The sequence below is a fragment of the Nomascus leucogenys genome, chromosome 3, assembly GCF_006542625.1.
Source record: "Nomascus leucogenys isolate Asia chromosome 3, Asia_NLE_v1, whole genome shotgun sequence".
Lineage (NCBI taxonomy): Eukaryota > Metazoa > Chordata > Mammalia > Primates > Hylobatidae > Nomascus > Nomascus leucogenys.
The window spans coordinates 60933261-60950076 of NC_044383.1; the positions used below are offsets into that span (position 1 = coordinate 60933261).

Genomic DNA, 16816 nt, shown 5'->3' on the forward strand with positions numbered 1-16816 from the left:
CAAAGTGCTGGGATTACAGGCGTGAGCCACCATGCCTGGCCCATCCATACTTTCTATCTATAAGAAATTATTCCGAAGAAGGAAGTTGAGAGGCTGAGAATAGCACATATTTAGTTTGGACTTCATCTGAAGCATATTTCCTTAAGTTGAAGTAACAATCTGAATCTACTTAACTTTAAAAGGGAGGACAATTGAATAGTAACATAAAAATTGCAGCTCGAAGGACAGTTGAATGTATATTAGGGCTAAGAGAAGAAGAGAAATATCTCAATAAAAGAGTCAACATACAAAATTATTTTTGTCTTTGTATGAAGGACAGTTTCTAGACTATATTTATTCAAACATTACAGCAAGTCCTCCTTCATAGTCTCTATGAGAAAAATTATGAAAATTATTATACCAAAATATACCATTTCTGGAAACCTAACAGCAAACCTACTCTTATTATTTCTGTGTATAACAAACGTGGCTTCACATATTTCAACAGATAATTGTAAAACCCTCAACAAGGAATATATTTTATAAAAATTTGTAAATAATAACTGAACACATAGAATGAATTTGTACTTTTTATGCTGAATAAGATCTTTCCTATTGAGTTCAATTCACACAAACTTATACAGTAAAATTACAAAATACACATATTTTAATCCTCTGTTCCTAAAATATTTTCATAGTACAAACATTAAACTTCTGTGTGCCGTATTTTTAAAGATGTCTTATATAAGATATTTTATCAGATAGAAAAATTAATTATTACGCGGTGGCTCACGCCTGCAATCCCAGCACTTTGGGAGGCCAAGGCGGGCAGATCACGAGGTCAGAAGATCAAGGCCATCCTGACTAACATGGTGAAACCCCATCCCTACTAAAAAAACAAAAAATTAGCCCGGCGTGGTGGCGGGCACCTGAAGTCCCAGCTACTCGGGAGGTTGAGGCAGGAGAATGGTGTGAACCTGGGAGGCGGAGCTTGCAGTGAGCCGAGATCGTGCCACTGCACTCCAGCCTGGGCGACAGAGTGAGACTCCGTCTCAAAAATAATAATAATAATAATAATTATCAAGAAAAAAATCCTTGACCTTTTATTAAGAACTGATCTGAGAGTTGCGATAGCAGGGGAAGTTTAAAAGAATTAATACAGTACTGTTAGCAGGGACGCTGCTCAGTAAATATTTGCTGAGTGACTGTAGAAAAAAAAATCACCCTTGTTCATTAAGAAGTATATTTTCATTTAGCAGACCTATAATTAGTGCAGTTACTCATTAGACTTTCTGGAAGAATGTTTTGAAAAGGAGAAAAACAAGCTCGAGGGTACTTAGTGGTCACATTATGTCACTATAAGAGATAAAACAAAATGAGAAGTAAACACTGGTACTTCACCTTTCTAAGAGTACTTAACAAATATTTCATCCTGAGTATTCTATTGTCCTTATATCTGGTCAATGATCTAAGCACTATTTAGTTGTCCTATAGACATTTACTAAATTACTTTATGGATACAAAGAATGTATAGGTAAACAAATTTGTAATTCTTATACAGAGGTTATTAAGGACTTCAATCTAAAGAATATGTAGAAACTTTCTGCAATGAAAATATAATTTCTGAAGGTGAAAAAAATTTTAAGTTCGATTACCACATTTTACTTATTAAAAAAAGTCAGTGAGTTGCCCAGTGGTCTATCTGAATCCCTTTGTGTTACAAGTGGCATCAGGGGAGCCAGTCCATAAGACTAGTCTCTACTATATCCATTAAATCATCCATAATGTATCCATTAATCTATCCATAAGCTGTAAGAGACGAACTGCCTCTGTCATGAAATTGTTTTAAAGTTGAAACACTAATTAAATGCTTCTTTTTCATTTTACAAAAAAGGCTGGGATCCCTTGGGAAATTTCCTGAGGAAATTTCCAATTATATTGACTGCATACATTTATAAAACTTGGAATAACCTGACTTCATTTGTGTAGGTGAGTGAATGCTATGAGATTATATGGAACAAGATTAATCATAATGCAACATTGCTGGACATCTAGGAGGGAAACTAATCTAAAAAATTTATGTTGAATATTTCATTTATATTCACTATGTATCTCAAGAGCAAATAGGGAGAATGTAGCACATAAATAAGTTTCTATTTTAAAGTTGAACTGAAGGCACACAATTACTGAGTGACTGGACAAGTTTATAAAGTTCTCGACATGTTTAATTGAAATGAAAACACAAGTCACCTGATTTTAAGTTAGTGTCTAGTCTAGAGTTCTTAAAATACAAGCTTTATATAAATGAATTGCCTGTTGAAATAAGTGCCTAACTTTGATTATCTGGACATTTTTGACTTTAGCATATCTCTCCTCAACATCAAACACAAAGATATAGGCAGTGTAACTATGACTAAATTTTATCTGTGAGTAACTGTAAATACCAATGAGTTTTAATAAAACCACTGGAAAAGTTGAGAGTAGACTTTTTTGTTTTCAAACTTTTTTTCTTAGCAAAACACAAACACAAATAGATCCAAATTGAGGAATTCTAAATTCTATTCAGAGGAGAAGAGAGGTAAATAAATTTCAACTTCCCATGGCTGTCTCTATGGTTGAAGGAGACCCTGCATGGCAACGACAGGGGCTCTGGATGATTCTCTACCTATATTAATAACGTGCTTCACGTAGAAAGATTTTCTCTAAAGATTCAAGCCTAATTACTGCTGCTTCCTTGGGTGATTTTTTTTTCATCTGCACTGAACTCTAATTGTTTTTATTTATTAGACTATTTGTTTTGTCTACAGTATAATTGCACACATCATTTATATTCTTTCCTCTCCAAAAATGTAAAGCTTTATTTATGAGGGTATAACAAAGAAGTCTAACTGTGATCATATTTAACTAAAACAACTTTATCTCTATCTTCCAAAATGAGGTGATGTGGAGAAACAGGTCACTATGAGTGATAACATCACAATCCAAGTAGATATGAATGATGTTTTCTGTGAGATTTGGTATAGTAGATAAGACAGTAAAGCAATTAAGTTAGTTTTGGTAGAATTACTATTTGTAATTGCTTTTAATATCTGGGAGGAGAAAAATTAATAGATTTCTTCCAGAAATAGTCCTCTAAATAAACAGCAGCATTTTTTTAAAAAAAGTAGCTGTAATTGAAAATTTATTTCAAAGCAAACTAAGATCTTGTGCAAATAAACAATACCATGTTTTCCCAGTCACCATGACACTCCTTTAATTTCATGTCATGTTGATGAACAGTACCATTAAGTACAACTAAAGGGAGAAGACAGATTAATTTTACAATGACCCATTCTGTTATAGACACTTGCGATTTTTCTTTTCTTTTTTTTTCAGTATCAAGGCAAGGCCTTATTAGTTACAAAAGACTTTGCAGGGCTACAATCAGACACCAAAATTATCTTTTCTAGTTGTTTTGAAATGCATAATTGCTAATAGCCTGTTCATTAAATCTGTATTTTCTATTTCATTTAAGAAAAATCCCTTTGTATTACCAAAGCTTGTTTGACTATTTTTATAGAATGAGCTGTAATCACATTTTGGAATAATTTACAAAATTACAACAGTTTATTACTTTGTAGCTTACCTCAAAGTGGGCAAAATTAGATCTAAGTTTTTGTATAGGACTGCTCCAAGAACAAATACAGATGATTCATCTAATTCTAGAAAGAATAAAATTTGAAGTATTAGCAAACAGCAAGAAAATACTATGTCTTATAAAACTTTAATCTGCTAATTACAAGATAATTCCAGTACTTCCTTATGCAAAGATAAAGCCTGGTAAAAAGAAATGCATTCCTAACCATGAACATTAATGGTAGCGCTCGAAGATGTGTTTTCTATAGTTTTGCATCATGAAGGAAACTTCCTTTACCGGGTTGAGACAAGAAGCTGCCTTAGTCGCCATTTAAGAGTTTAATTTCCCAATGATATCAGAAAAGAGAGCCAATTCTCTTTTGGATTTTTACCTTTTAAGGTCAAAATCTGCAAAAGTGACTACGGTGTCACTTTTGAAAAGAACCATTAATTTTAAAGGCTATTAAAAATGTTCTAAAAACTTAATTTTTTCTCAAATTTGTTTTCTTTTAAACTTTAAGTTCAGGAGTACATGTGCCGGTTTGTTACACAGGTAAACTTGTGTCGTGGGGGCTTGTTGTACTGATTATTTTATCACTTAGGTATTAAATTTGTTTTTGTATGCCAAAATAATATCTTCAAACCAAAGCAAATTTTAATGAGGCAGAAATAAAAATGACATTGCATGGAAAATACAACACATTTCAATACCTAAAGGTAAAATATTAGTCCACATGCTCTATACGGGTATAAAACCATGAATATTGAAACTTGACCATATCAAGCTCAGGTCGATAATTTGCACTTGTATATTCTTCACACTGTAATAGACTGTTTTCTTCAGTAAATTTTCAGAGACTTTTAAACCGAGAATAAGTTGTCCATATTTAGAAAATTAGTTTAAAATAATGATTACAGACTATTTCTAAACTGTTTAATGTAAGAAGATTTATACCTAATTTCTAATTAAATGACCTTATCAAAAACGTCTTGTTCAAGCTCATATTATTTCAGATACTTACCTTTTGATGACACCGGAGTGAAAATGCTTTTTGGAATTACTACCCTGTCTTCTGAGTTTCTTGCCCAGTCAACCATTCCCTTCCGTCCTTTCATTGGAAAGTTGATGTCTGTTAGAACAGAGGCTGCAGGAAGCTTCTGAATACTAGCCACTATTAAAAAAGAAATAATAATTTCAATTAAACTTGCTTTACATTTTAGTGTAATCAATATTAATCAAGGTAAATCTTGTGGTATATTCAAAATAAAATTTCAAGTCAAAATTATATTTATCAGAGCAATAAAATAACTTATGTCTTCTTACTAGACAAAATTTCTTGTTAAGGTTGCTGAATTTTACTTATCAGTCTTAGTTTTTGTTGCTTTCAGTGGGAATCATACAATGTGGTCAATAATGGAGTGGATATTCTGAGAGTATTAACAGGCACTGCTATATTGATTGTTCATGGTTGGTCTCCATTTTAATTGTTAGAAACTCATACTGTATTTTGTAAAAACATTTTGATTAACAGACTTGACTAATGGATTGAAATTTGCATTTAAATCTGAATTTTGTCTTAAGAAGAAACTTTCTGCATTTTCATTTGAACATTGTCTTTGGAACAAACTTTTCATGGATTAAATAGGGTACCCTGAAGAAATGGAGAACAAAGCCATATTACTTTGGGAGATAGAACTGCCAGAATCTATATAATAAAGTACCAATGATGTGAGAATTGAAAAACCAAAATAATATGTAGAAATGGTGATCAAATAGATTAATAATAATTCTTAAAACTTCTCTCTAAAATTGAAAGTAAAAATGTGTGCGTATAAGTATATATCTAAACAGAATTGTGTACTTAATGCCAATAAATATTATAATACATATCAGAAAATGTATGAATAAGTTTAGTAATACTTTGATATATTTTATTACATTTAATAGTTATATACAAGGTTATATTACATATAAATTTATAATGTGTAATAAAACGATGATGATAAATACTCCAGCACTTCTAGATTATAAGTATTTTCAATTATGAAGTGTAATTTGTAAAACTTTTGGATAGGTCCACACTTGTTCTATATATTTTCAAGTGTCCCTTGGAGAATTTATACAGAAACATGATGCAGACAATTGTAAAAGCTATTGCAATTGAAAAGCTAAAGTAAAAATGTCTGTGCACGGTGACTCACGCCTGTAATCCCAGCACTTTGGGAGGCCGAGGAGGGTGGATCATGAGGTCAGGAGATCGAGACCATCCTGGCTAACATGGTGAAACCCCGTCTCTACTAAAAATACAAAAAATTTAGCTGGGCGTGGTGGTGGGCGCCTGTAGTCCCAGCTACTCAGTAGGCTGAGGCAGGAGAATGGCATGAACCCAGGAGGCGGAGCTTGCAGTGAGCCGAGATGGGGCCACTGCACTTCAGCCTGGGCGACAGAGCAAGGCTCTGTCTCAAAATAAATAAATAAATAAATAAATAAATACACTCCTCATAAGTGAATTTCATTTAAAAGAATTGTAATTCAAATCAGGAGGACGAAAACTAAGAATTTAACAATATTAGTTGTATAAATATATTATTGCACCACTTAGCTTCAAATTAAATTCGTTATGTATTTGTAGATCACATTAGTGAAATTGTACTTTATTAAAGTTCTTTCAGGTGATTAGTCAATCCATTATCAGCATAGGATGGAATTTCATTTATCCTCCAATATGACATACTAAGCTTTAAAAAGTACTTTGTAAGTAATGTTAAAGGAAAGAAGGTACTGGGTAACACATAAATAAATTATGGATGTTAAATGCTGTTTCGGGATACCAGCTCTAATATAGTTTCTTTAAATTTTAAAACAATATACTTTTTGCTGTCCATAAATAAGCTAGTTCATCTTTCCTACAGGGTCCAAATCCCTGCTGTATATAGATGAGCAGGTCAGCAAGTTAGCAGGACATTCTTTCTTGAGTCCTCTAAGCATTATTCAATGTGTAGAATTAAGTGTATCTACTGTTATATGCCTTAACTCTAACTTTTGATGTCTTGGGGTTTAGAAGAAATTTATTTCACTTCTTTGATCCAAAAACTGCTGAAAAGGAGTAAAGGTTTTCTGTCATACAACTAGTTTATATTATAAAAGAGAATAAAATATACATTATTGGACCCTGAGGTCTAATAATCTCTCTGTCTCTATACACATTAGATGGAAAACAAAAAACAAACAGAAAGGCATAACCAATGGATGATATTCTGTATGAACCATACATCACTTTACTCATAATAAGTGCTAGTCTAATACCATATTCATAAATCTATAAATTGATACAGTTGTACGTGCATGGGTCTTTATGAAATACACTCATTCTTCAATTAGAGGCACATTAGCTGTTACATTATTATTATATAAATTAGACTGTATTTTTGAACATAGTCTAGATTAAAGGAATGGAAAAATCAGTTAGGATCACGAATTTGTGCAATAAGTCCCTTAAATTGCATAGTTTTCAGTGTGAGAAGTGCACAAAAATAAACACGTATTTATTAATTATGGTAGGAATGTAATGGAGGTTTTTACTGTTATAAGTATGTACACATTCTAAGTGGTTTGAGATGTTTGCACGGATGGTAACTAAGATCCTGAAATATGTCTCTGTTGCTTAAGGTATTTTACTTCATTTTTAATTAGAAAATCAAAATAGTATATAATTATCATGTAAAGCATGTTGTTTTAAAATATATACACATTGTGGAATAGCTAATTTGAGCTAATAGCATAAACACTACCTCACATACTTTTCATTTTTTGTGCAGTGAGAACACTTGAAATCTACTCTCTTAGCAAAATAGTTCTTAAAGTAGTATGAATCTTTCAATAAATCCGTTATGAAAAGGATATGCTTTCATACACTGATGAGATTCAAATTATACCTGTGAAATTATCAATATACGTTTTTACAAATATGAAATTTAAAGTTATACATATTTAACTCTACGCTCGACAGACAGATGTCTAAAATAGCAATATGGTTCTTTATGACCCCTTAGTAATAGATGAGAAAACCTATTTCCATGTAGCAAAGGTAATTTATAGATGACTTTTACTTCTTTCTTTTTCTAGTTCCTGTACAAGGCACTAGATCAATCCAACCTTCAATCCCTTTCCTTCTTCAGAGTTTAATTGTCAAAACATTCAGGTAAAATTTTGATGCAGTTAACATCTTTAGGGAAATAGGAAGCTCATATGTTAAGTGAATACAAAAGAGGTAAGATTTAAAAATGTAATGCCTTAAACTACATGTAAGTAAATATGTGCCTTATGCTGATAAAGGGACCTAAATAAAAAGCATTAAGTGCATAATCTACATATCCTGCTTCTGTAACAATTCCTGAATTAAAATCAGTCATTGTGAGTGTTTAGAAGATGGGGCAGCTTTCCTCAAACATTGAAAAAAAAGCCTTTCTTACAGAATATTAAAGTACTTAAAATAAATCTCAAAGGACTCAGTGTCCCTGAACAAACAGGCACATCTTGAGTGCTCCAAGAATTATCCTAAATTCACTGTATCGTGTTTTCATTACAACACTAGATTTGATTTCTTATGCAATAAAAATAGGTGACTCATCACTGATAAACCTTAGAGAAAAACCAGCTGCACTTCCATTTTGCAATTTTAATACTTTCATTTTGAATTTGGATAGGCAGCATAAAATTCCTTTGAAAGCATCATGTCTTTTATTGGCCAAACTTTCAAACGATTCAGGTTCAGTATAGATTTTTGTTCATCAGAAAGCATAGGGAATTTTTGCAGATGGGTTTAAAAGCACATGAGCTGTTTTTCTTGGTAACCAGTGAGCACTCCTTTGATACATCAAAGCAGGATAATAATTCTAACCTTTTCCCTGAGGGAAATAATGAAGTTTTGGCCCTTTGGCTGTATTGAGGTCCTGGAGGATGAGGATTCTGTCTTATTCATCCTTGTTGTGAGTGGTTCACATACACATTGGAGGTAGTTAATTTGATGCAACAGTTGCATTACAGACAAGAATGGAAGGCATGCGAAAGAAAAAGTCTAGGAGCGAGAATGGAAAAGTGGAGGGATGAAGGCTGTAGGGATGAGCAAAATGGACAAAGGCCAAAATATGAGAACAGTGGTCACTAGAGTAGCTCACACAGACTTATGATCTGGATCCAATATTCAAATCCCTGATTTTTTAGGCTAACAATTTATCCTAGATTTTACCGACCTGTTCTGGTTTACTCCTGCTGCTTTGTATACTTATTTATAGCATCCTCTATCAGTCTCAAAAGTTTCAGTTTGAAAGATAAATTTCATGTTCATCTTATAAGTTGTGTGACTGAGCAAATTGCCTAAACTCTCTGTGTCTCAATGTCTTTTTCTGTAACATGAGAACAATATTATCTATCTACCTCACTGAGCTGTTGGAGCAGTAAAAATGTTACTATCAAGAGCTGAGAATAGTTCACCTAGAACAGTGTTTGGTGCTTGAATGGTTCCATGTCACTGTTGTCTATTATTACTGGAGCAGGTTTTCTAGTTATCAAATCCAAGAGAACTATCGCAGAGTGTGTCCATATCATTATAACATATTTGACTATGTAGCATACATTATTTTTTGGTTGTCCTTCAGTGATCCTAGGCATGAGATTATATATTCAAAACTTATGTTGATTATATTCATATAACAAAAGGCAGGAACTGCACCAGAAATAGACAGAGCTTCTCTTTAGTACTTAAATGTACCACCTGGGAGTTACATAAGGGTTCCTTTTTATTTAATCTTCTTTTCTTTTTCCTTCATCTTTTCTTTTCTTTTCTTTCCTTTTCCTTCCTTCCTTCCTTTCTTTTTTCTTTCTTTCTTTTCTTTCTTTCTTTCTTTCTTTCTTTCTTTCTTTCTTTCTTTCTTTCTTTCTCCTTCCTTCCTTCCTTCCTTCCTTCTTTCCTTCCTTCTTCTTCCTTCCTTCCTTCCTTCCTTCCTTCCTTCCTTCCTTCCTCTCTGTTCTCTCTTTTTCCTTCTTTTCTTTTTCTCCTTCTCTTCTCTTCTCTTCTCTTCTCTTCTCTTTTTTTTCTTTTAGAATCTGCCAGAGGGAAGGGGCTGCCTTATTTGGGTACACAAGATCAGCCAGGTTAAAAAATTATCTTGCCTCAATAGAGTGAGAATCACTGCATCAAGAACGTCAAATTCAGTATTACCACTGCAGCCAAGACCATAAACCGCAAAGAGCATTTCAAAAGCATTGCATTTAAGCATCAACCTAAGTGCTAACTGCAGTAACTCAAGTTCCATAGCACTCAGTTGATTAAAGGAAACACTCATGCAACGGCACCTCATCACCATAAGCAAATGTTGAAGGGGATACAAAATAACTTTAAGGGCTGTCTTAAAAACCATCCTTTTTATTGTTGCCTTATACTGATGTTTTCAATATATTTGAAGTTTGCATCATTTTTCATGTTGATTCAGAGGGAAAAACTTACAAATGGAACCTTGACTCATCAATAGTAGAAAATTGCTCAGTTATCAAAATGGAATTGCTTGTGGAAAACATCACTCAACATCACTAGATGGTCACCTGTACTGTTTTGAAATTCTGTAGGAAAAATATAGGGTCAGGAGAGAACGACACATTGCCTCAGTGTGTTAGAAAAGCATCTATTTGTTTTGTTAGTGTATCCATAGCAAGCACACAGGGACTGAACTGAATCTACATGTAGTATTACTCCCTTGGCATTAACAATTTTTTTTAAACATGACATATATTTACATAGCAATGCTAAGTACCTTGTAAAATACTAAAGGCATATGGGAGGGAAGGGAAGGATAGCTAACATTTATTGAACACTTGTATGACTCCGGTAATTTCATTCATTTCTTACTTCATTCAACAGTATTTACCAAATGCCTCCTCTGTGCTAGGCACTGTTCCTAGCACAGCATTTGGCCAAATGCTTTACAGACGATATCTTGGTGTATTAGGTTGTTCTCGTGTTACAATAAAGAACTGCCCAACACTGGGTAATTTATAAAGAAAAGAGGTTTAATTGACTCTCAGCTCTACAGGGCCACGGAAGCTACAGGAAACTTACAATCATGGCAGAAAGGGAAGCAAACATGTCCTTCTTCACATGGCAACAGAGAGAGAAATGAATGCTCAGTGAAGGGGGAAGTCCCTTATAAAATCATCAGATCTCATGAGAACTAATCAATTATCACAAGAACAAGATGGGACGAACCACCCCCATGCTACAATTATCTCCACCTGGCCCCTCCCACGACACGTGGGGATTATGGGAACTGCAATTCAAAATGAGATTTGGGTGGGGACACAGCCAAACCATATCACTTAGTTAACATTTAAAACATCGTGGTCAGGCATGGTGGCTCACATCTGTAATCCTCACACATTGGGAGGCCAAGACAGGAGGATCCCTTGAGCCCAGGAGTTCAAGTCCAGCCTGGGCAACATAGTGAGACCCACCCCATATGTAAATATATATATATATATTTGTCAGGCATAGCATTGCACACACAGCACACACAGCCTACTAGGGAGGCTGAGGTGGGAGGATCCCTTAAGCCCTGGAGGTCAAGGCTGCTGTGATTGCACCACTGCACTCCAGCCTGGGCCACAGAGTGAGACTCTCAAAAAAAAAAAAAAAAATTCCTACGAGCTATCTTTATTAGCAACATCCTTATTATTATTATCAAGATGTTCATTTTACAAATGAGGAGGCACACTGTGATTTTGCACTGTGTGGTGCAATGTGATTTTATGTATTAAATTGACAGCAAATTTATTTTGCCTCATTGTAGTATTTTCTACTATGTATAAAAGAAAGACATAATGATTTCATCTGAGAAATACAATTCTCACTTATCAGTCAGGAGATCATAACTATACCAGTAAAGAGTGGTGGTTATCAAAAGGGGAAATACCTATATGCTCAGTTTAATTTGCCTAGCACAATCTTTATGTTCTAACATTTCTATGAAAAATCGTATTTTAGGATTTTGCAACAGTGGTCTATAAGAAACATTCAGTTATCTATACAGACATTTCTACTTGTCCTCTGCACCCTACTCTCCTCATCTATTATTATTTCTTTCCCAAAGGGCTGGGATTGAAATGTTCAGGACAGAGAAAAAGAATAGGATTGCTGGAGAGTAACATGTAGCCATCACTTCCCTGGAAACAAAGCAGCTTAGGAGGGCATCTCCAAGGACCACAGTGCCCGAGAGAGTTCTAACAGCTCGATCTCCACCGTCACCATTACATAGGTTAAGATGTCCAAGTTCCAGAAGTATCCTCACGCAGAGATTTAGATGGGAAACATTCTTCACCTTAGGAGTTTATAATTAATTTTTAAAGAGAAAGATTCTTTGATACTCAAAAGTACACAAACTAAAAGGCCAGTCAAGAAAGTAACTCTGTAGCATTTTATAGGTTCATTTTTCAACTTGTTAGTTTTTAATAATGTAATATGTATATAGAAACTTTAAATACTTAGCTATTTTGCATATTCCTTTTAGCATAGAAATGGTAAATAAACTTGTAAATTATTTGTGACTCATCAACTTCAAATTCTTGTGTTTTTTTTTTTCTTTTTTTGTCCATTAGTCATTTCAAAGCCTGGGCATCCTCGGCAGTGGGGCACATTTTTGCCTTTTGCTCAAGGGCTCTCTGCTAGACTTCAGTGCTCTCCATTGAGGACTCCCCCAGCTTCCTCTCAGGCCACTCCTACTTTCTCAGCATTTAATGATGTTGGTATACAGGGTGAATCCAGAGCCATATACCCAACTCTTGTAAGTTTTATTGGCATGCAGCTACACCCATTCACTTATATATTGTGAAAGTTGTCTGAATCGAAATGGAGTCACCTGTGTGAAAGAAAGAAAGAGAGAGAGAGAGAAAGCAAGAAAGAAAGAGAAAGAAAGGCAAAAACCTGACACTAGAGTGGGGCAAAGCGATGAAGACAGGATTCTGATGCATAAATGCCTGCTAATAAGAATCACAAAAGCCTACAAAACCCACAACCTTACACCAAGGCCACTAAGACTTTACACAAAAATATGCTGCTGCAACAATAGCTACCCACCAACTGTCTAACATCAGACTGGCACCACTCTCATTATTGATCCTCATATATAAATATAATTATCTCAAAACAATTATGTAGGGCCGGGTGCGGTGGCTCACGCCTGTAATCCCAGCACTTTGGGAGGCCAAGGCGGGCAGATCACGAGGTCGGGAGATTGAGACCATCCTGGCTAACACAGTGAAACTCTGTCTCTACTAAAAATACAAAAATTAGCTGGGTGTGGTGGCACATGCCTGTAGTCCCAGCTACTCGGGAGGCTGAGGCAGGAGAATGGTGTGAACCCGGGAGGCAGAGCTTGCAGTGAGCCGAGATTGCACCACTGCACTCCAGCCTGGGCAACAGAGCGAGACTCCGTCTCAAAAAAAAAAAAAAAAGAAAAAAACAATTATGTAATCTTCCTCATTTTTCCTTTAAAAACCGTTATCTTCCTTTACCATTCTGAATACGCACATAGTTTACTATGGCATGCTAATTCTCATTACAATGCCCATTCACGAATAAATATTTTTCTTGTAGACAGCCTCTCTCTTTTTGTTACTTAGATTGACAATGTTATTCCTGTCTGCTTTCATGCTACAATGGCAGAGTTGAGTAATTGCAGTGGAGACTATGTCGCCCATAAATCCTAAGATACTTACTACCTGTCCCTTTACAGAAAAAGCTTGCCTACATCATCTTAGATACACAGTAGCCCTCCCCTTATCCACAGCGGATATGTTCCAAGATCTTCAGTGGATCTCCAAAACCATGGATAGTACCAAACTATATATATACAATTTCTTTTTTCTTCTTCACAACTTCAAGGATAAAAGATTCATTCTTATCATAGATCTTAGCAAACTAAACATATGGTTTTTTTTTCTTTCCTTATTACCTTGGAAACTTTAACCTTTCTCCTTAAAGTAAGTACTTTGTTCTTTCTCTTTGGCATATCCAATTGCCAGCATCACTACTCTTTGAAGCCATTATTAAGTAAAATAAGGGTTTTACACAACTACTGCTATACCTTAACAGTCAAACTGATAAACATGCTGGCTACTAAGTGACTAATGGGTGCATAGAATAGACAGTGTGGACATGCCAATCAAAGGGATGATTCACATTTGGGGCAGGATAGAGTGAGATGGCACGAAATTTCATCGTGCTACTCAACGGCACACAACTTAAAACTTATAAATTGTTTATTTCTGGAATATTTTCATTTAATATTTTCAGATTACAGTTGATAGTGGGTAATTGAAACCAGGTAAAGCAAAACCTTACATAAGAAGGAACTACTGAACCTTGAACAGGCTATTTTTGAAGATGATAATTATTCTTTAAAGAGAAATATTATTTAAAACTTATTAGTTTTGTCACTTATTTTGTTATCTATTGAATGCTTATTCTTTTTACGCTACAAATAATATAATGGAGAAATGTAAGGTGATTATAGCACCTCCTTTTAGTTTTCAGGAAGAGTATGTTTTATGGTCTTTTAGAAACAGATCCTTGTAAATGTTCATCTTCTTTACCCAAGTAATTCATGATTTCGATCCAAACATGAACACAAAATAAAATGTGGTAGAATTCATTTTTGTATGTTTCTCTGAAGATTAAAAACAAATCAATATGAGAAATGCCTTAGGAAATAAATTCCCCCTCTTTCCTCAACAAGTAAGATTAAGAACAGCATTCCTGCAGAGGAAAGAGCGTTAGATGATAATCAACCAAGGACAAAACAAACAGCTTGTGTATATACAGCATTAACTCACTGTGTGTGTGTGTGTGTGTGTGTGTCTGTGTATTCATGATATCGTATTTGATACTCAAGGGTGTTCAAACCTTATTAGAGAAATAGGTCAGGAATCTAAGAGGAGTTAGGCACCAATGCAGGCAAAAAAGAACAGGAGGCAACAATACAAGGGCTTCCCAAGACAGCAAATCACTCATTCCCAGAAGAGCAGTGGCAATGAAAGTGTTATAACTTAACAAAGGAAAAGCGATCATTGTAGACAGAAGAATTCATTCTATACATTTATTTATCCAACAAACCTCTATTGAACCCCTACAGTATTCCTTGGGCTATCCTAGCAATTAAGAATTTAACAAATGAACAAATACACCTGTGAAAAAGTCTCCATCCTCATGGGACTGGCATAGTATTTGGGGAGAGACAGACAAGGAACAAATAAACAAAATGAGATAGAAGGTCAGTAATGATAAATGAAAGACAATGATGGATTAGGCTTGGGAAGCTATACTAAATAGAAAAAGCTTCTCATGTAAGCTGACATTTGTGCAGATACCTAAAAGAAGTCAGGTGGGAAGCTATGAAGATATTGAGAAAGTGACACAATAGAGCAAGAACTTAGGAAAGACCCACTTTTAGAGGATAAGGGGAAATAAATAGGGAAAGATACCACCAAAATAAATGGTGAGAGACAGAGAGACAGGCAGAGAGGGAGAGAGAGAGAGAGAGAGAACCACAACAGCACATTAACTTAGAAAGGGATAGTTTAATAATGAGAGGATGGTTTTATAAGGAGTCAAAGGCTTTATAAGGATTATGTAGAATGAAAAACAGCCATTGGATTCAAAAAATGAAAACCACACTCTAAAATTAGTTTTAGGCTTAAATCATGCTCTATAGCATGAGTTGACAAACTTCTTTCTACAATGAGCTAAAACGTAAATATTTCCAGTTTTGTGGGCTATCAGGCCTCTGTTGCAACTACCTAACTCTGCAATTATGATGTGAAGGCAGCCACAAAGAATTCATAAATAAATGATCATGCAAGGAAATATGGTATTTAATCATATAAGCAAAGCCAATATTGAGATTCTTTAATTCAACAAACGTTTACTAATTGGAATCCTTTATTTTCCACTACCAAAGCACTTTCTTCTGCAGTCTTTCCCATCTTACTAGAAGGTGTCACCATGTACTCAGACATTCAAACCACACATCTGGGGGTCATTCTTTACTTCTGATTTTTTCGCCCCCTACAACCCACCCATCAACATGTCTTCTTGGTGTTATTTCTGGAACATGTCTTCAATCACTGCATTTCCCTCTGTCTCCATTCCATAACCTGCCAAAGCCACCAGAATCTCTCAACCGAATTAATTCAAGAGCTGTCTGACTGGCTTTCTTTATTCTACTCCTGCCCCTTAATTCTTTCTCTCATAAACCAGAGTTATAATTTTTAAATATAAAGCAGATTATGACTTTTTCTTACTTGAAATAATTCAATGGCTGGCCAGTGCTCCTAGAAAAAAATCCAAATTTTATGCCTTGACCTACAAAGCTCTGCATGGCTTGGCTCTGTACATCTCTGCTGTCACATTATGCATGGCTGTCTTGTTTGGTGACCATGACTAAGATGCACAGATCTTTTCTACCACAGGGCTTTTTCTTTCTAACTAGAACATTCTTTCCTTGTACTCATCCATGGGTCTCTGCTGAATTGTTTTTTCCTTAGCTTGGTCTGTCCTAACTACCCCATATAAAGATATCCAAGCCTCCATTTCTCACTATTATGTAATTCTGTTTTTTTTTTTCACATAGACTTACTCATTTTCTGCCTCCCACACTAGACTTTAAATTCCAAAAGGATAGGCATTTTTCTGTATATTGTTATGTGCTAAGATCTTAGCATATAAGTGAGTTTGGTGCAATAACTGTCCACATTTTTTTTAATAGATGAGGTTTACCAAGGGCTTAATTAGAGGCAGTGAGTTTAATATGATCAATTTGTGCCCTGGAGTCAACCAGGACTAGTTTTCCATTTACTTTGTGAACTTTGGCAAGTCATTTAATTGCTGTTCACTTTGACCATCCGTAAAAATCAATAACCTTTCATTAGGATTAAGTTGGAGGCAGTTAACTCACTCCTTGTACACAGATTCAACTCATGCCAACTCTTTTTTATTCTTCACTTTAACCATTCTCTGCCTTGTATAAAACGCTGTGGAAGATCCGAAATTAAGAAAGAAAGAGTCCTTGCATTTAAAGAGATTACAATGTAGTGAAAGATATACTTCACACAGTATCTTAAGTATGGGCATAATAGCTATAAGACGTTTTCTTCTTAACTCCAGACCTAATACTA

The 16816-nt window shown here is 34.8% G+C and overlaps 1 protein-coding gene across 3 annotated transcripts in view; it reads right to left on the minus strand.

The window, feature by feature from the left end:
• The window catches only part of ADGRB3 (adhesion G protein-coupled receptor B3), a 753297-nt gene that overhangs the window by 344911 nt on the left and 391570 nt on the right, over positions 1-16816 (minus strand). For all 3 annotated transcript variants that reach the window (XM_003271086.3, XM_003271085.3, XM_030809408.1), the window contains 2 exons: positions 4617-4766; positions 3605-3680 (listed from right to left, as the gene is read on the minus strand). In XM_003271086.3, the coding sequence (XP_003271134.1) occupies positions 3605-3680; positions 4617-4766 (226 nt within the window). The remainder of the gene's footprint in view (positions 1-3604; positions 3681-4616; positions 4767-16816) is intronic.